This window comes from Eulemur rufifrons, chromosome 15 (genome assembly GCF_041146395.1).
Source record: "Eulemur rufifrons isolate Redbay chromosome 15, OSU_ERuf_1, whole genome shotgun sequence".
Classification (NCBI taxonomy): Eukaryota; Metazoa; Chordata; class Mammalia; order Primates; family Lemuridae; genus Eulemur; species Eulemur rufifrons.
Window position 1 is genome coordinate 68,205,744 of NC_090997.1, and position 20,470 is coordinate 68,226,213.

Genomic DNA, 20,470 nt, shown 5'->3' on the forward strand with positions numbered 1-20,470 from the left:
ATATTAAAATACTCTTTGGTCCATTCTGTTCTTCTGAGAGCGAGCACAACCAAGCTATTTAATTCAGGCAGTAAATGTCAAAAATTACCTTTTTAAAAATAGGAAAGTTATAATCTGTTAGGATTTGGAGACCCTCTATTGATTAACATACATAAATATAAATAAAGTCCCTTTTAAAAGCTACTCATGAATGGATTAGGAATAGCTTTCAACTAAGACCAAGTTATTCATACTAGTAATTAGGATTTTAGATATATTTAAATCCTAGAATTAGGATTTAGATATATTTATATATATTTAATATATCTTTAAATAGATATATTTAAAATTAATTATAGGCTGCTGCAATGTGGTGCAAGGTATCTTAGCTTGAAGTAAGAAACCCTAATTGAATGCAGCCTATTACTTACATCATGGGTAATACACTTCTGTTTGCTGAGCCTCTATTTCCTTATCCATTAAATGGAGATAGCAAAACAAAAACCATAGGATTATAAAATGAAAGCATACAATGAAGTTCCTGATATAACTAATAATTTGTTGAAATTATAAAGACAGAGAGATATACTTGACACAGAGTTGGATATCGAAAGTTCACATTGTGACTCCATGGGGCAGGGAACTCATTGTGATTAACAATATTGGTAAATGGGCTATAATGAAAACTTAATTAGGAAACAGAATCAACTGGAGATGAAGCAGCAGCAGCAACAGAGTTTAGGGCAATGATTCCCAAATATTAGTCCGCATGTATCAGAATCACCTGGCGCACTGGTTAAAACCTGGTTGCTAGGCCCCACCTCCAGAGTTTCTGTTTCAGTACATCAGTAGTAGGATCTGAAAATCTGCATGTCTAACCAAATCCAGGTGGTTGATGCTGCTGGTCTGCAGACCACCCTTTGTGATCCACCGCTTTAGAGTAATGGAGAGCAGCAGGTTGGAGCAGAAGAAGTCAAAGAGAAGTGTCTTGTGGGTATATTTTTTTTTCTTTTTTTTTCCCTGAGACTCTGTAGCCCATCTGGAATGCAGTGGCATCATCATAGCTCATGACAAACTTAAACTCACGGGGCTCAAGCCATCCTCCTGCCTCAGCCTTCCAAGGAGCTCAGACTGTAGGCTTACATCACCACACCCGGCTAATTTTTTCTTTTTTTTGTAGAAACTGGGTCTCCCTCTTGCTCAGGCTGGTCTAGAACTCCGGACCTCAAGGGACTGTCCTGCCTTGGACTTCCAGAGTGCTAGGATTACAGGTGTGAGCCAACACGCCTGGCCTCGTGAGCATCTCAATGTTTAGAAATGGAAAGGGAAGGTCAGGGAGATTCTTGAGAATGCTCCAGGGAGATTATCTTTGAGTATGTCAGTACTATTTACAGGACAATATGCCCAAAGGAGACTTCACTTCAGTGACCAGAGGATGACAGACTTCTTAGTTTGAAAGTTGAGAGAATCTTTAGAAAGATCAATTTTGTCCCAGAATTGCAAGAGAAATGTAAAAAAAAAAAAAAAAAAAAAAAAAAACAAAAAAAAAAACCTCCAAGATTGGAATTATAAACAAAATTATGTGGCCAGGCGCAGTGGCTCATGCCTGTAATCCTAGCACTCTGGGAGGCCAAAGTGGGAGGATCTCTTGAGGTCAGTTCTAGACCAGCCTGAGCAAGAGAAAAATTAGTCGGACATGGTGGTACATGCCTGTAGTCCCAACATCTTGGGAGGCTGAGGCAGGAGCATCCCTTGAACCCTGGAGTTCGAGGTTGCAGTGAGCTATGATGACGCCACTTGCACTCTCCCCAGGGTCAGACTGTCTTAAACAAATAAATAAAATTATGCAACAGTAAGAACTAGCAAGTAAGATTTTAAAAGTCAGCAACTTTTAACCACAGAGGAAGAGGAGCCAAAAGACTGGAGATGGGTAAATGGAGTTCTAGTTTAATTCTCAACATTTAAAAATTTATTTATTGAGATATAATTTACTTACACTAAAATGTATGGATCCTAAGTATACAATTTGACAAGTTTAGACAAATGGATACACCTGCATTATCACCCAAATTAAGATATGGAGCACTACTATCACTCCTAAGAAAAATTTTCATGAGGAGAAATAACATGTTTAATTTTTACAGATATTTTATATGCTTTGAGACATTCATCAGGAAGTCTAGAGCCACACTGTCCTATGTAATTTAGAATTTACTAGTAGCCACATTAAACAATGAAAAAAAACAAGAAAAATGAATTTTATTAATACATTTTATTTAACCCAATGTCGTATTATCAACATGCAACCAGTATGAAAAAATTGAGATATTTTACATTCTTTTTTCCGTAAGTCTTCAAAATCCAGTGTGCATTTTCCACTTACAGCAGATCTCAATCTACACCAGCCACATTTCAAGATTTCAATAGCCACTGGTGGCTAAAGGCTACTGTATTGGACAGCACATGTCTAAAGTCTAACCCTATCTCCAGCGTAATCATCACCTTAAAATATACAAAGAACATAAAAGGTTATCCTAAACTAAGTAGTGCTCTGTTAAAATGGCAAGTGAAAGACTAAATGTTAAAGTATTTGGACCTTTTCTAATTACTAAATGAGAAATTTTGCTGTTACATAGAAATAAATGGCTTTGCAAATCTTTTTGACATTTTTACAAATGCCTTGAAAACCATTTTCTTCTTTCTATTGTCTCATTAAGATAATGAAATATCTTAATGAGCACTAGATTATTTTTTTCCCCATCTAACTTGTTCATTCTGTCATTCAATAAATATTTATCTGCAAACTATGTGCAAAACTATGCTACCCAACACTACGTGATGCAGTGAGGGATGTAGAGTACACTCCATCTCCACTTTCACAAAGTTTCCAAACTAGTAAGAGAGGGAGTGAAAATGTGAATATGTGAAAATATACCTCTGTATTTTATTTTACTGTATCACTCTGTGTCAATTATTTGACATACTAGTCCTTCCCCAATTCTTTAACAATGAAGAGAATAGACTTTATCATCTTCTCAAGGCCTAACAGAACATCTTAATAAACATTTATGGAGTTCACTATAATGAAAAATTACATATTATTTTCTAGAACAGAGGTCCCTACAAAGGACACAAAGAAACATTTTATCTTCCCTACACTGGACTATAAAGCAGAGGAGTTACCAAGGGCAGGCCTTGAAAGATTTGACAGAGGGTGGTGAGAAGTTTGAAGAAAAGAATGACAAATTTTTACAGATGAACAAGTATGGGAACAGGAGAGTACATCACATATGATAGGTATTCCCTGCATGTTTGCTTATTAAATGCACAAGTGACTAAAGGGAAGAGACTAAATGACTAAGAATATCATTTATAGAGATAGAAATGGAGGATTTGAGAATGTGAAGGGGTGGTGATGCTACATAAGCTACGTGGGAAAACCTGACATCTTAAGTAGGCAGCTGTAATTCTTAACATTGTAAAGCAAAATAACAGCAGTAACTACCCTCCCTACCTTGGAAGGTACAGTTCTGTATCCTATTTTCTTACCTTTGGGATAATGCCTATCGTGTCCATTTAACAACTTGAATAATTCCATAACCTGTCATCAACTTGAACAATTTCACTCAAGCACATTTATGGGCAGGATGAGAAATAAGAAATCTAGCAAAATTACATGCTTTTATTTTACCATCATGCATATAAACGAAGACAAATATGCCAGTGGTACACTTCCAATATGTCAGAGCAAATTCACAGTATTTATGCAATTTAGGAACAAAGACACATCAGTTACTAAGTCGTTACCAGGGCAAATTACCAAGTAAGACAAACCACACACTTTTTTGTTGCTTATTTTTCCACAAAGACAACAATTTAACAAGCCTAACAAAGACGGAGTTATTCAAACTATGTTTCTAAGAATATAGTTTAACAGAAAGAACAAGTTGAAAACTGTTATGAATATATATCTACATTCATGTCTCTATATTGTAAAGACTGTTATTCTTCTAAATGTTACCAACTGAAAGCAAGCTTGTACTGCTCAAGTTTTCCAATAAGCAGAAACAGAAAATAACGAGGTTTTACTAAATACTAGTGAAATAAGAGCACAATATTAATCTTCCACATAAATTGGGTTACAGGTGTTCTTGAAGTCTGTTGTGATGGTCAGAGGAGGCAAGAGGTGAGCCGGGAGCCGGGAGCCGGGAGCCGGGAGCCGTGAGCAGGGGCAGTGAGCAGGGGCGGGAACAATGTCCTGTGATGTCCGAGCCTGTGAAGTGTGAGACAACACCCTGCTGCCTGCCCTCCCCAGCCTGTGCGCACTGGATTCCTGCCCAGCCTCAGAAGAGTCCCTATCCCTTCCCCTGCAGGCACAGGAAGCTGGAGGATTCAGAGGCCAACTGGTATCTGCCATGGTCACCATGGTCAGGCTAGCTCAGGAGGCTGAGCTGGGTCATCCCCACAGTTACTTCCTTTACTGAACCACGAGCTTGCGAGTCCAGACAATATGCACTAGACAATGCACCAAGGCTGGCTCAGTTGCTCTGTAGTTGCCATGACAACAACTCAGCACCTACTAAACACCCCATGCTCTGCACGTGTTATCTGCAGTCTGCATAACAAGAATTCTTACTTAGCCACATTTTACAGACGGCAATACTGAGGCTCAAAGAAGGTAAATGACAGCCCCCTTCCAAAAAAAAAAAAAAGAGAGAAAACACCCAAAGTTGCATTGTTTGCGTTTCTTTTAAAGAACCCTTGTCTAGGCAATGTTTTTAATATTCAAACTCCCTTCAATTCTACAGCAATCCTGAGAAGTATTTCTCCTCCCATCACCATTGATGAGTAAGTACCCCTTTCTTAAAGGTTCTTAGCCCAGTCTTCACTCTAGACCCAATGTTTACCTGGCTTATTTCTGCCTCTAGCCTTTAGTTTTCCCACTCCTTAGGGTACCCATCATAATCTCTTTAGTTCTTCCATCCATTATAAACTAGATCTCACCTTTTATTCCATCCAGATCTCTATCCCTTTAGACCCTCTAGGAGTTGCTAAAGAGGCTGGGGAGTTAGAAAGAGAGCAGAGGGGGACAAAAAGACCTTTTAACAGTCTACTTTACAGGCTAACCTCTCTGTCTCTGGAAATGACAGAGTTGAAATAAACCAAAAAGCTTGCTTTTGTAGAGGTTTCTAAGCTATCACTTTTTTTTTTCTAATGAGATAGGAGAAAAAGAGGAAAAGAGGGAGAGAGGGTCCTTGGCAGTAGCCAAGGAGGGTGGGCATAGCCAGTAGCAGATAGCAAAAGGTGACCAGAGGTACAGGAACAGCAATGGAGTAACATACATCACGTAAAACAAGCGGCCCACTGCTGCTCTCCCTTGACGTCATTAATGCCTAGTAATGTCCACAGGCCATGTGCCTGTACTGCCAGAAGCCAGCAGAATGGATAGACTGGGCTCCTAGATAACGCCAGGCATCCAGGTGATAGTAAGCAGACCAGAGGCCCTGGAAACAAACAGAGTCCAAGCAGTACAGATAAAGGCAGTATAATATACAGCATTATTTGCTTGGCTTAGAAGTGTTGTGGACCATGGCCACACAGAATGTGACAATAATGCAGAACAGCATGAAGACCTTGTGAAGTGGAGAAGAATGTCCATGACTATAAATCTTGAGGTTGAGAGAACTGAATATCTAGGAGAGAGGTTGCAGAAAGGTCAGCCAAAAAAAAAAAAAATAGAAGGCATACCCATCGTTGTTTCCCAAGCACAAGTCCAGCAGGCGGTGACAGGGGACCTTGCGCAGGAATATTCTCAAGGGCAGATGTTAACCAGACTGGAACCCAAAGGGCCTGGGGATCTCCACTGGCTCCCTTATTGGGCGACGTCTGGGTCTACGGACTCCTTGACGCAACAGGTAGTATTGCAGGGGATTTGGCCACAGGTCCTCTTTGATAATCTCAGCAATTCTATCAGACTCTGGAAGGCTGTGGTCTGAAAACCAGGTGAAGAAGCTGCAGACGAGGTCTTGGTTTCTGCGAATGAAGGACTGGGGTTCATGTCCCCTGCGCCATATGATTGGGGTGGAAAGAGACACCACTCGGCCGGAGGATCTGAGCTCATATTCCTTGACAATCAGCTTGTTTCTGAAGTAGGGGTTTCTTCGAAAGAAGAACTTGAACTTGCAGCCAGTCCTAGGGTGTCTGAGTTCCTTCACCTCCAAGTTGGTTATGTACCTTAACATCTCTGCATCTTGGCCCCTAATCATGGGGGACAACTGGGGGTGGTTCCGAAAGGCAGTCATCCAGAAGCCGGGGATATTCTGAATGATGTAGTTCCTCCGCTCCAGGTAGTGTCGACGCATCCGCCCAAACTTGTGCTCCAGCTGCTGGAAGGCCCTGTCCGCCTGAGCATTCACGGTGTCCAGTTCCAGCTGGATGGCCTCCAGAGGATCCATGCGGAGGGCCACGTTCAGAGGCCAGGGCCCTGCCTCCTCCTTCACCTCTTCCACCACTCTGTTTTCCTCCACCACTTCTATTTCTTCGCCTGCTGGTTTCTCCTCCACCTCCATCAGATCCTCCACCACCTCGTTCTCCCTCACCCCTTCTATCTCCACCACCTCAGCCCTCTCCTCGTCATCCATTGCTACCGAGAGGGTGGCGCACTTTTCAGATTTCACATCCTCCTCCTTCGCACCCACCATCACCTCAGACCACAGCCTCTCTGCGCCACAGGTTTTTAGGGCCTTTCCTCCATCTTGAAAGTCATTTTTCATGCTGCTTTCAGCTGCCACCAACACAGAGGCTGCTTCCAGGCCTTCTGTGGGAGGCGGAGCCTCTTCCTGCCCAGCTCCGACAGCTACACGACCGCAACCACCACCGACTGGGATCTGAGGAGTACGGCCACTGTCTGCGGGATCCCCGGGTACGCCCCCCTCCCCTAAAAGCTGGGGCGGTGGGAGCGCGACCGTCTCCAAGCTTCCCTCACCCGTCTCCGCCATCACCAGCGTTGCCTCGGTTTCGTCGCGGAAGCTCAGGTACTGGTGCGGGTCCGGGTCTCCTGGGGCATGGTCGCAAACAGTGAGGCTGCGGGGTTGGGAGAGGGGGGTCTTCTCGACCCCACCCAGGCCGCTCATGCTGCTACCAGGCCAACGGTAAGATAACGTTTGTTTTCCTCGCAGAAGCCACGCCCTGAGGTAACCGCCGCTGGCGCCGCCCACTCTCCAGTCTCGCGAACGTCTCCGTGGCGGTGACGTCAGGGCTGCAGATTTCACCGTATCGCGAGAATTCGATGTGTCTGCGGACTGCGTCTGTTGCTGCGTGCCAGCTAAGTGTATTTTCTTAGTTTTGTTTTTGTGAATTTAACCGGCAGCGACGGTAATTTTACCTACATAAATAAGTGAAGGTTGTCCTCAGAGACTAAAGGCATTGACGATCCTCCTTGCAATCTATCTGGAAACTGCTCACAGCGTGTAAGCTGGAGCAATTGTAGGAATCACAGTCCTAACGGTGCCTACTGTCCAGTGTCTGAAAAATGTTTTTTCTGGTTTTCAATTTATTGAGGCAGGAAAATAAATTATTCCTGTTACTCCATATGGCTAGGAGCAAAAGTCATGTCTTTATTTTTAAGATGCATAACAAAATGTTTCCCTTACGTAAAAGTGGCATGAAAATATTAATTCTAGTCTCTACCACTACTGGGAGAAAAAGCTACTCAGAAGCTTTTTTACCACTAAAGTGATGTATATTATTCATTGCTGATCTTCAATTTATAATCTGCATAAGAGTTTGTGCTGTATGAAATTGACAGGAATTAAGCCGGGATCAATTTGCCAAGTTTTGTTACCTGCGCCCTGGATTTGTTATCCTGGATTATCCAGGTGGGCCCTATGAAATTGCAACAGTCCATATAAGAAGGAGGCAGGAGGGTTAGAGAAGATGTGATGACCAAAGCAGAGGTGAGAGGGAGAGAGGCAAGACACATGATATGTTGCTGGCTTTTGAAGATAGTGGAAGAATCTGGGATTCTAGGAATGGAGGCAGCCTCTAGACGCTAGGAAGGTAAAGAAATGGGAATCTCCCCGAGAGCCTCCAAAGGAATGCAACCCTGCCAACACTTTGACTTTATGACCTCTAACCTCTCCAGCTGTAAAATAATAAATTTGTGTCTTTTTAAGCTATTAAGTTTGTGGTAATTTATTACAGAAGCAATATGACATCACACCTTGGATTAAGGTTTGGTTGCATCTATGCGAGCCTCAAGTTGTTCTAACACCAGCACCTTCAACCTTACCCATTGCTTCCCCTGCAGGCCTGCTCAACAGCTGTGACTTATCACAGTTTGAGTCTCTCTTTGAGTAATGAGACCAGAAATATACCTAGGGAATAACACAGAAAGACAAAATTAAAGCCCAAACTATTACAAAAAAAAAAATATTTGAGAAGACTATGAACTGCAGGAAGACAAGGTCAGGGTTTTGTTTACCTTTGTTTACCTAGTGCCTAGTACACTGCCTTGCACAGTATTTCATAGATTGTTAAAGTGTTAAATAAAGGAGCAAATTAACGAAATACAGTTTCTCCAGCTTGCAATTTGGGGCTTTCAGAAGAGAAGTGAGGGGCTTGTGTATTGTCACCCTGCTCTCCTCCCCATCTGCCACTGGTAAACTAGAGGGCTGCTCTCCTGTATACAGTAACAAAAGCCTAGTCAGGAGAATGAATTTCTATATGTGGGTCAAAGCCCCTACAAGCACAGGAAAACCACTGAGAAAACAATTTTGTTTTACAAATAATTTACATTTGTGTGGTCACAAACAAACTCTGAAAAGATCAACATATTTAGGTGAGTTTACGTAGCCAAGCCTCAAACTACCAGCACTGTATTTCTAATTCTTTCTGAACAAGCCAAGGTAATGAGTGTAGGCCTTACTTCATTTCTCTCTGCAAGAAATGGATATAGGATTTGTTTCTCTCTGCAAGAAATGAATCCTGTGATGCATGGCTGGAATTACTTTTGGTACAGAAAAGAATGAATAATGGAACTTTCCACAAGGCCTGGTTCTTTCTAATTGCCATGAAATCATTTTCTATCTTGGAACTGGAATAATTTAATTTGGCCTAAAGTGGAGATTTTTATTACTCCAATATGCCTTCTATTTTTAAGCAGAAATGAGTGCCAGGCTTTGACCAATCCTAGATCTGGCTCTATTTGTGAAAGTTGCCATTATGTAATTAGTATAATTAGCGCTGTTACTGATAATGCTGGGAAAGGCTCCAGTTACAGCTGGTATATGTACATATAATCAGAACTCCGCTGAATATAATTTCCCCAGATAGAGTTGAAACACTTTGAAGAAACTCTTCCTTCTCTTCTTGTCAGTATATTTGAAAAGCTGTATATAGAACATTTGATTAAATATTTAGAGAAAAATGAGGAAAAACTTAAATTTCTGCTACTTTTAATTATCTGAAAATCATGTTGGAGAAGCGATTGTAACTCTGTTACAAGTAATGGAGAGCCCAGGTTATGACTGTTTTTGAAGAAGTGTTCAGAAGGGCCAATGAAGGGCCAAGATTTTAGAGGGAAAAGAAAATATGCATACTGTATGCCTTATCTTTGCTTGGAAGAAGGAACTCTTCTAGGATTTCAACCTGTGCCAAGGCTCATGTGCTCAGGGAGTTATTCTTCCAGGGAAGGAAAAAAAAAAAAAAAGTGGTTGCTATTTGGTACAGAATATTGTACTTATGGTAGGGCTAGTACTTGTGGAATTTTTTGTTTATCTTTTTGTATCTTAAAGTCTTAAATAGGATATGTCTCTTTTACATGACACAGGTTATCTTGCTATCTGAGCTTTCTCTTTCTAGGCAGAAGTTACGCATTCTCTAAGACTCACCGAAAACCTGTCTCGCTTCAGAATGTGCTAGACATTTTAAATGCATTAAATTATCAAATTTCACAAAAGAGGAGAGGAAACAGTAACTTTGAGAGATTAACTAACTTTATCAAGGCCATACATACACTAACTGCTAAATTCTTTCTCCCTTCTTCTGGATGCAGCTTTCCTTAACCACGCTGTGACTCCTTAGTATTCCTCACCTGAATTCCTACAACTCTTTTATGAGCTGTGCCATTGCAATTTAGCACTTAATTACACTTTTCCTCCAGGTGATTCTCATTGTTTCCTACTTGTCAATCTCATCATCCCTGCATTCCGGCATCATCCTATAGGATAACAGCACAGTTGCTGCTGCTTTTACATTTACTCAGCATAGCATGAGGCTCAATTTTTGTTGTTTCTTAATGATATTTGTTGATTTTAATAAAATAAAACCTTAAATGATCTTAAAAAACTAATAATGTGTCTATACTGGCATTATATTTTATTTGAAGAGGGAATATATTTTGGCCATGCTCCATATGTTAGCTTTTTGCACTTTGGAATATAGGACATAGTGGTATATGGCAGAGCATTTCTGGGGCAATTGGCATCAAACCTCACTACCCAAAATACAATTGAATCTTTTCTAATGTGGTCCTAGGGAAAAACATCCGCAGAAAACTGAAGTTATTCTCTACCACAGGATTCTTCAGGAATGATTTCTCAGGTGGCAAGGAGTTTAGCAGAAGTTTAGACATTTTTGTTTTGCAGAAAGATATATTTTCTGATTACAATTAATGATAGCTTTCTATTACAGCTTCTGATGGACCAGCCACTATTATGAACTTATCATATCATATGTCATATCATATCACTTAGTTCTCCTAAGAACCCTGTGAGGTAATGCTATTATGATCCTCATTTTACTGACTGGGGAACTGAGGCAAAGAGAGACAGTCATTTACCCAAAATGACATAGAAAGGGGTAGGCCCATGATCTGAACCCAGGAAAGTGGTCTTGAGCCTGTGCTCTCTGAACAAAATGTAAAGTCATTTTCTTAAAATAAGAGTATAAATCCACCCTTACTTAATGTTAAATTGATATACAATTTTTCTCTCCTCCCTCTCTCCCCTATCCACAAGCATATTCATATTTGTTAGAAAGTGCCCAAGTATTTGCTTTCTGTTTAGAGGAAAATCAGTTATCCATGATCCCAAATTCAATATTTTCTTAACCCTGTCAGACCAAATGCCACCTTTTGGTAACCGATATTTTCTAAAACAGTCTTTATTTTCCTGAAATGAAATTCATAGATAATATGACACACCTATACACATAAACAGAAAAATATCAATATAATGACAACTCTATAAGAGAAAAGTAATTTATAGTAATGTCTTTCAATATGTAAAGGCATTAACATGCCTATGCTATATATAATGGGAAAGTAGTTAGAAAGTTACACCTGTTAATCACCATGGAATGGAGACTGATACAGGTGTGTTTTATTTGTGGTTCAAATACCTTGGTGATGAGATTTTCTGAAATGGTGACCAAATCTAGGTTAAGTTCTGGAAAAGAAAAAGAGAATGCTCCCCTTAATAACATCCTACTGTATTTCTTCCATTGTAAGCAATACATTTTCACATTTCTGAATCAGAATGTGTCTTACAAGCACTCTCAGCCAGGTGTCAGTCGTGACATCATTGTCCATTGTCACTGCCTGAGATGTGCGAACTTGTTTACTGTTACCGATTTCATTTCTGAACAATATAAAGACCATCTGAAGAAGGGGTATGAATGCTGGTTGTTGTCTGAAAACTTTCCAGCAATATCTTTGGAAGGCTCAAAAAAAAAAAAAAAAAAAGCCAGCATCCAAACTTACATAATTGATGTCAGTGGTTTGGAAGAAAACCCTAGCTACAAGAGTTGAGCACTGTTTTAGGAAATATAGCATCATCAGAACACTTGATAACAGAGAGGATGATAGTGTTTGTAAAAAACATGGATATTGACAACTCAGTTGAAAACTGTTTCAGTAAATTTTCTGAATATGTAGAAGTTTAACAATTTATTTTGCTTTTGTTTTTCCTTTTATATATGCCCAAGCATGATATTTTATTTCTATCTAAATATACCTAAAAGAGCTATTAAGCAAAGATAAAATAATAATTATGTATAAGATTCATTGTGTCATAGTTTAATTGGCAGTGTCTTTCTTTCTTGATGATATTTATATAATACTATGTTTTACAATTGATGATGTCTTAAATTGGATAAAATAGCATAGTTTCCTTCCTGGAAAATTTATTTCACATTAAAACAGTGTAAACATGTTTTGTTTTTATATGTAAAATGAAGTTAAATTCTAGGCTGAGGGAAATATAAGTAGATTTTCCCTCTTGAAAGTAGGGCAATTTTTTGTTGAGGGGAGTTCCCTTGGATAGCATGACATCTAGCATCCCCGACCCCGCCTAATGAATTATTAAAATACATAACAACAGATTTCCAAGAGATCCTTCAGAAAGGTAGAGGTCCTTAAAGAAGGTGCAGCTCCTGCTGAGATGCTTTTAAATGTTTGCTAGGTACAGTATTTCCATCGATTCTCACCAGAGGGAGCAACTGTCTTTCAGAAAGTGATGTGCCTAGTCTATGGCGGAAGAACTGTGGAATGGTCTTTCACTGTAAGTAGTATTGTAATTATGTTTATTTATATTGTAATTTAAATTGAATCATAATCTTTTATTCCCACTAAGCTGTAATTATTACAAAGTAGTTTTCTCAGTCAGGCTTGGATTTGTTATGATGGCTTCTAATAATCAAATTGGGCCAAAGTATCTCATATGAGCCTGCTTACAAGGTCCCCACCCAGTCATGAACCTGGTTTCAATTTCCAGCTCTGCCACTCATCACCTGTTGACCTGGGCTAGTCACTTCATCTCTCTGGGTGACAATTTCCTCACAGGTAAAATTGAGATTATAATACATACCTGTACAGGCCTATTATGAAAATAAAATAAGAGATGTATAAAGTGTTTAGCACTATAAGCTTTCAATGAATAGAAGATGGTAATGTTATTTATATAATTTTATGCTAAAACTTACATGCATTAAAATTAAACTATTGTGCAAGGCATAATCTGGCACTAAATTCTGGATTTCCTATACACAGTTCAATGTATAGGAGTTTAGAGATATCATCCATTAGATAAGAGTTGTCAGTGTAAGCTTCATGGAAGAAATGAGCTTTGACTTGTATCCTACTATGGGTAAGAGCTGAATAACTTAAGAGGTGCGGCATGAGGACATAGTTATCATACTTGTCCATTGCTCCAGCTATTTCAACATGCATTCTAGACCTGCACTGTCCAGTATGGTAGCCACTAGCTACATGTGGCTATTTAGATTTAAATTAAAGGTAAATAAAATGAAAAATTCAGTTCATCGGTCATACTAACCAGATTTCAAGTACTCAGGAACATCTTGCTAGTGGTGGCTGTGTTGGATCACATGCAGCGTTTCATCACTGCAGGGGATTGGACAATGCTCTAAACATACAGTATTAATATCTTCAGGTGATGGGAAATAGTGGGGTTTCTGGAACTAAAATGCCATGCCACAGGGATAGCAGGCATACACTTTATAAAAGTCTTAAGAAAAAAAATACTTTTTGAAATTCATGCTTTCAGTTAGTATTTTTTGAGCAAAAATTGTGCGTGTTTATAATTGGGAGTAAATAGTCTAACTAGAAGTAGTTATCCATTGATTTATATAATATCAAAGAGATAATCTAAATATTATATTCCTTCACTATAGAACTTATAGATTTAAATAAATTATAAAAGTGTTGAGCCATTACCCTTCAGAGAGAGAAATGAAGCTAAATGGGTCAAATTCAGGAAGCGTTAATTGAAAAATTTGTGTAACTACATTTGTTATTTAAATAATTAATAAAATGTGTGCTTGCTGGGACAAAACCCTACTGTATTTTTCATAAGGTAAAATAGTAAGGTATAATAATTAAAAAGAAAATAATATATGTGAAACAATTAATGAAAATAATTATATATATTTTTAAAGTCACTATGAACATGGTGATTTATTTGTTATAATACCAAAAATGACAATAAGTTACTTAATAAATATGACTTTTTATACTTGAAAATATATTTCAGAATCCTAAGGTTAAGTAATTTCATACAAGGGAAAAATTTCTATGCATTTACTAGGTAGTATGAGGTTTAGATTAGTAGCTAAAATCCTTTGAACATTGTTCCTATGAATTTATCTTATTTGCCATTCATTTAAAACTCCAGCACTCATATGTAATCTTACAAAAATACCACCAAATTCTTTTTAAAATATGAGTACAGTCCCATGGTCAAAGAACCTTTTTAGAACAACCAGACATTCATGATAAAAAACAGCCCTGTTGCTTTAAAGCAAGGCTCATCAAGGTCGTTCACTACTTTCCACATAAAAATTAATTCAATATGAAAAGTTCATATTGTGGTATCTAACTTGATACTTGGTTGCCATAACACTGCATCCCTTAGCTGAGAACTCTGCTTGTGACTCTAAGACTATATGACAACTTCCTTTGGTTTGTAAGCAAGCCATTCTATGCATATCTGTTTTAAAAATGTGAAAGGTTGATTTGGAAAGATACCATCATTCATTCATTTCATCATTAATAGAAAGGCTTATATTTATTGAATATGTACTGCATAATAGGTTCTGTGTTAAATGCTTTCCATGTATTGTTTTATTTAGTTATCTCATCCCTCCATGACATGAGTAGTATTCACCTTATCATAAAGATTAAGAAATCTCAGAGAAATCAAGTGACTTGCCTAAAGTTATATAACTGGTAAGTAATGGAGTGGATATAAACCCAGTTTGCCTGACTTAAAAGTTCTTTCTACTATGCTATGTTCTTCTCTTTTTAATTTTTAAAGATCTTTGACAGTAACCACGGAACTCAAGGGTTGTTGCCACCTCTTTACTGATAACTTCTTTTTCCGGGGTATGTATCTTTGCTGCCCATCTCCCAGAGGACTCTTATACAGTGTTGGCTGTATTGACTGAATGATTCCACACTGAAGCCTAGCTTAAACAGCCATGGAAACTTTAATCTAATTATAATTATAATATATTAATCAAAACAGGACATATGGTTTTTAGGAGACAAGTGCCCTCAGGGGAAGCATTCAACCAAGTGTGGGACAAGTTTAAGAAACAATATCTCCTGCTACTGCTGATATGTCTAACAACAGTATTTTCGGATTCTCAGATTGGGTTTCAGAGATTTCACTTGTTGATAAATTAACTCAAGGATAAAAGAGCTCTAGCAAGTAAATATTTAATTAGTTTGTACTGTTCTATATTCAGTAGGAATTCTTGAAAAAGTAAGGTTCATTATCAGGAAACACATGAAATCCAATTTGGAAATAATTCTTTCAAACTCATCCTGGGAAGAGAGAGGTAATCTGTGTCCTTCCCACTTAGCGTAAAGTATAAAAATTCAGGCAAAAGTTGATGTGGGTACCTTTAAGAATGTGGTAGAGAAATATCTCAGGGAAATACTGAAATACTAAATATGAAGGTAGGCAAGAAGGAGTTGAGGAAGAATGATTGGTTTTAGTTTAAACTAGAGAGATGAGTGGAAATGTGATTGAGTTAAGGAATACAGGAAGAAGATCAGATTATGATGGGAGGAGAGAGATCATGAATTCTGTTACAGACAAGAAGTACTTCATGTGACTCTGGGAGAGATATTGGAAGATAGATTGTGGCATTCCTAGGTCAGAAGAGTGGGGTTTACAGATGGATTTGGAGGTCATTAGAGTTTGAAACCATCAATGTGGCTGTGAGCAGCAGAAAGACATGTAGAAGGAGAAGAAAAAGAGCCAAGAATAGAGCTCTGAGGAACACCAACATGAAAGAGACAGGTGAGGTAGGACAAGCAGGGGAAACTAAGAAATGGCCATTCAAGGTAGGAAAAGAACCAAAAAAGAGTGTTGTCTCAGTAGAAAAGGGAAGAATGAACTTCAGGAAGCTATGGTTCAAGGGATGCAGCCATGCTGAGTGAGATGAAGACTGAGAAGAAAAGTTCCTGAATTGGGTAGCGGCTGTGTGGGTATTAGTGAGAGCAGTTTCATAAGAGTAGTCAGAAGATTACAGGGTTGGGGAATGAATGATAAATGAAGAGAGCATAGAGAGCATGTGAGTCCAGTTCTTTCATAATTGGCAACACAGAAAAGGAGAAAGGCTTGGCAACAGATTCAGGGAGATACGGGGTTGAGGGAAGAAAGTTTTCAGGGAGAATCAAGGTTGGAAGCAGAGTAAGAATCCAGTTATTTTATCGGAAGTGTTGAGGAAGCAAACAAACAAATGGAAACAAACTAAATATCAGTGAGTAGATGAAAGGTTGAATAAATCATGGCATGTTTATATAACTGAATATTACATAATCTTTAAAAAGATTAAAATGGATCCAAAATAGTGACCTTCGAAAGTATCCACGTTAACTAGAAAGCTATAAAAGAACATTGCAGACCAATATATTTATCCTAGTTATATTTTAATAAATATTAATTGACCCCCACGTATCTATATAAACACAGGAAATATTTGGAAAGGATATGTACCCGGTTCCCAAAAATGGTGATCTCCAGGTGAATGGATGAGGAGAGGGAAGAGAGCTTTAACTTCTTGCTTCCTATAAGGGTGATGACATCAGGAATGACTTTTACACTTTGGACTTGAAACATTTTTCAGACAGACGTTAAAGAAAATTCTCTCAAACAAGAATGAAATAATTTAAATTTATATAATCAATTACAGAGTTGAAAAGAAGAAAACAACATCAACTAACACATTTGCTTTGATAAATTTTTGAGTTGGTATTTAAAGCCTGAAGCAAAATCATTTGCTCAAAATGTGATATTGAGTTCAAGGTGAATTAAGGATTTTTTTCCTTAAATCTGGGAGATGAGGCCAATGTTAGTTCAAAGAGTGATTTAAAACAGCTGAAATTCAGTCAAAAACTTAATTTATTGGATTGTACCTCTGTATTATGGGGCATTGGTTGCTTTAAAAAAATGATCTAGAGGTGACCTTGTTGATCTATTTGGTAGGATTTCTTTTATCTTTAGATATATTTTTTAAAAATGTATGCAAGTTAGTAATTATCCAATAGTTAATAAACATGTCTACTTTTTATAAAAAGTTATTTTGTATGGGAAGCTCAGAAGCAAGGTGCTGGAATTAGCAAAAAACACAGTTTCCAAGTTAAAAATACTTTATTAGAATTGTATTGAAGGTAACAGATTCGTTTTAAAATAGAAATGCTTCTATATTCATACATTAATTTGAGTAACTTAAATCATCTGTACACCAACTTTCTTAGATTGAATTTTGGGGCCTAGGCAGATTAATAGAAGGATCAGGAAAGATGGGAAAACCCTAAATAGGGGGCTTGAAAAGCTTGAGGGGACAAGACCTCTTGGAACGGAGGGTAGATGGGAGGAGTATTTGTAAAGAGAGGTGAGAAGATATCAGGAGAGCCCTGCAAGCTGGTACCTGAGTCCTGGTGTCACCGGTGGGTTAGCATGTCAGAGTCTCACCATCTGGCCTCTGGCCCCAGCCTGAGGCCAGACCGGAGGACATAAGGAAAAAGAGGAAACATGTTCCTAACAAGTCCCTCCCCCAATCTCCTCCCACCCCATCTTTATCACCATTTACCAATGGAGAGCAAAATAATATACACAGAACATACATTCTCAGAACCCCAACGTAGTTAAAATGAGCAGAATATTTACCAGCTTCTTAGTAAGCACTTCCTATAGTAAGTATGATAAGTGGTAAGGATTTCAAGATAAAAGATACTTTCTGACCTTGAGAGATTACCCTCAGAGGGGTGGAAGATGACTTGGAAATAAATCATTACACTGCAGTGTGAAAAGGGGAATGTTAGTTATATTCCACCAAGTACAATCTGAGCACTGAGGACAGAAAAAAGACCTAGTGAGTGCCAGGGGTAGGGGGCATTGCTGGAGGGAGCTTCATAGAAGAAGGGACACTTGTGGGACTTGAAGGCAGAAGAAAGGTGGGAAGAGGATGGAAGATAGGCTCAAGGGAACAGCCTAGGCAAAGGTGTAGGGAGGGAATGGAGGGTGGATGGGGAAAGAAGGCTAGAATGTGGTTTGGCTCACATTAGAAGGACTTTGAGACTCACTGTGGCGTATTATGTTCTGCCATCAATGTCCTAGTGAACCCTGACAACATGCACTTATTTTTTCCTATTTAACATTTGCCGACTTCCTCCCAGACATTTTTTAATTTCAAGGTCTTTATGTAAGATGAGATATGATCCAACAAGTAAATTAGCTCACATGTAGAATGAGAGGGCAGGAACCACAATATAGAAAATAAAATATCATGGCCTTAATTTAAATATTTAACATAGAACTATCTGGATTTTCAGAAAACAATAATTTACCTCCTAGAAATTGATATATTTTTTTGACACTGTTAGTTTCAGTTATAATTCAATGCATGACTAAACCCTGGAAGAGTTTTAATTTATAGTTATAAATAGGTTTACTTAAGGGGAAAAAGAAAACTAAAAGATGTCATTTTATTTCCATTCTAAAAATAGCTAGAACATTATCATAGAAGCCTCTTTAAAAGTAGAACTTCATAAACTGGGACACCACTGAGGCAAATTTTCCATAATCTCATCAGTTTTGCTTTTGCTTAGCAAACCATCACTTCATGATTGTCCTAAACCAATAATAAACAAGGTATATTGGAGTTATGTTTACAATATGAAAGACAGCCCTTTTCAGTCAACCTCATCAATGTTGGAAACATATTTTTTTTTCTGTAAATACATATTTCCAAAATCTCTAGAAGTGCTTGGCACCATTCTCAGTACTGGGGATATACAGTTGCCCCTCAGCATCCGAGGAGGATTGATTTTAGGACCCCTGGGGAAACCAAAATCCATGGATGCTCAAGTCCCTGATACAACATGGTGTAGTATTTGCATATGACCTATACACATCCCCTTCTATCCTTCATATCATCTCTAAATTACTTATAATATTTAATACTGTGTAAGTACTATGTTTATAGGGTTATACTGTATTATTTCTTTAATTTGTTTTTTTTTACTAATATTGTTATTTTTTTTTCCAAATATTTTTGATCCACAGTTGGATGAATCTACAGATACAGAACTCTTGGATACAGAGGGCCGACTGGTTTTGAATAAGAGATGCCAAATCCCTACCAATTAGGAGTTTACATTTTGGCATAGGGAAAGAGGTAATAAATATAAAAACATAATATAATTTGGGGGAACTAAAATGTGCTCTAAAGAAAGTCAGTCAAAGGCCCTCTAGGGGTAAGGTGGCAGGTAAGGCCTTTGTGTGGAGGTGATATTTGAGTTATACCTGAATGGTGAGAAGGTATCAGATGCAAAGATCCACTGGGAAGAGCATCATAAACAGAAGGAACAAAAGAGCAAAGACCTTGAGACAGGACTAATCAGCAATAGAGATTAGTGTGGCTAAGTAGTGAGCATTTTATTTGGGAGATGGGGGTCAGAGACATGGGAGTGGTCAGATCACATGAGGCTTTGAAGGCTATGAGGAAGCTGGATGCTATTCTGGTTACAATGAGAATCTGTTTAAATTTTTGGTAGGGTGGAGGTGACATAATTGGATTCATGCTTTGGAAAAATTCATGCTTTGGGCTGTTTTGTGGGAATTGGGTGAGTTGGAAGAGTGAGGCAAAGAAGCTGTTGCAGTGGTCCAGGGGAGAGTGGCTTGGACTAGGGTTGTAGCTGTAGAAATTACGAGAAGTGGTAAGACTCAGAATATAATTTGGATAGGCATTTTATAGCGGAACTGTTGGTGCTCTGTCCATATCCCCTGGGTACTTACCGTTTCAATGCTTGCTGAAGGCTCTGTACTGCCAGGGCAAAATGCTAGGGAGTTGGTTCCCCTAGGAGCAGCACTTAGCCAAAATCAGATGGGAGTTGGAGGATAAAGTTCCAGCTTCCTCTCCTTCTGGGTGGAGAACAACTCTGATGCATGTTCTACACCATCTGTCAAAGGTCCTGGCTGCCCCCATGAGTAACCTGCTCATCCTCACACTTGTTACTGCTTCCTTCCTCCCTTTCGCCTTTCCCTAGCCCCACACCAGTACTTCCTGGAATCACCTCCTAAAGAAATGACTTGCATTCTAATTCCTAATCCAGGGACAGCTTCTGGGGAAGCACAGTTTGAGATACTAATTTTAGTAAATTCTAAGTAATTAATTAATGAAGGCTACAATGAGGACTTTTAATAGGTAATATTTTAGGATTATTTGATTTGTTAAACATATTTCAACACAACAAAACTACATTTCCACCTCAAGTGCATTCTTTTATCTACTTCCAACGTACTGCTTATGAATCTTCTTAGGATAAATTATCTCAACCATTTTCACAGATTCACCTTTTGTCAAACCAGGGGAAAGTGGATTTGTAGGAAGAGGTAGCATTTCTCTAGCTTCTCTTTGCCTCAGAAGGCACTGTCCACAATGGAGCTCCTGGAATTTA

At 38.6% G+C, this 20,470-nt stretch overlaps 1 protein-coding gene across 1 annotated transcript; it reads right to left on the bottom strand.

Annotated features, from left to right (window-relative positions):
- Positions 1-2,278: 2,278 nt before the first annotated feature.
- TSPYL1 (TSPY like 1) lies at positions 2,279-7,143 on the bottom strand. The gene has a single exon (XM_069488090.1). It carries the CDS (start codon positions 7,110-7,112, stop codon positions 5,805-5,807), a length of 1,308 nt encoding a protein of 435 aa, XP_069344191.1. The 5' UTR covers positions 7,113-7,143; the 3' UTR covers positions 2,279-5,804.
- Between the last annotated feature and the right edge of the window lie 13,327 nt (positions 7,144-20,470).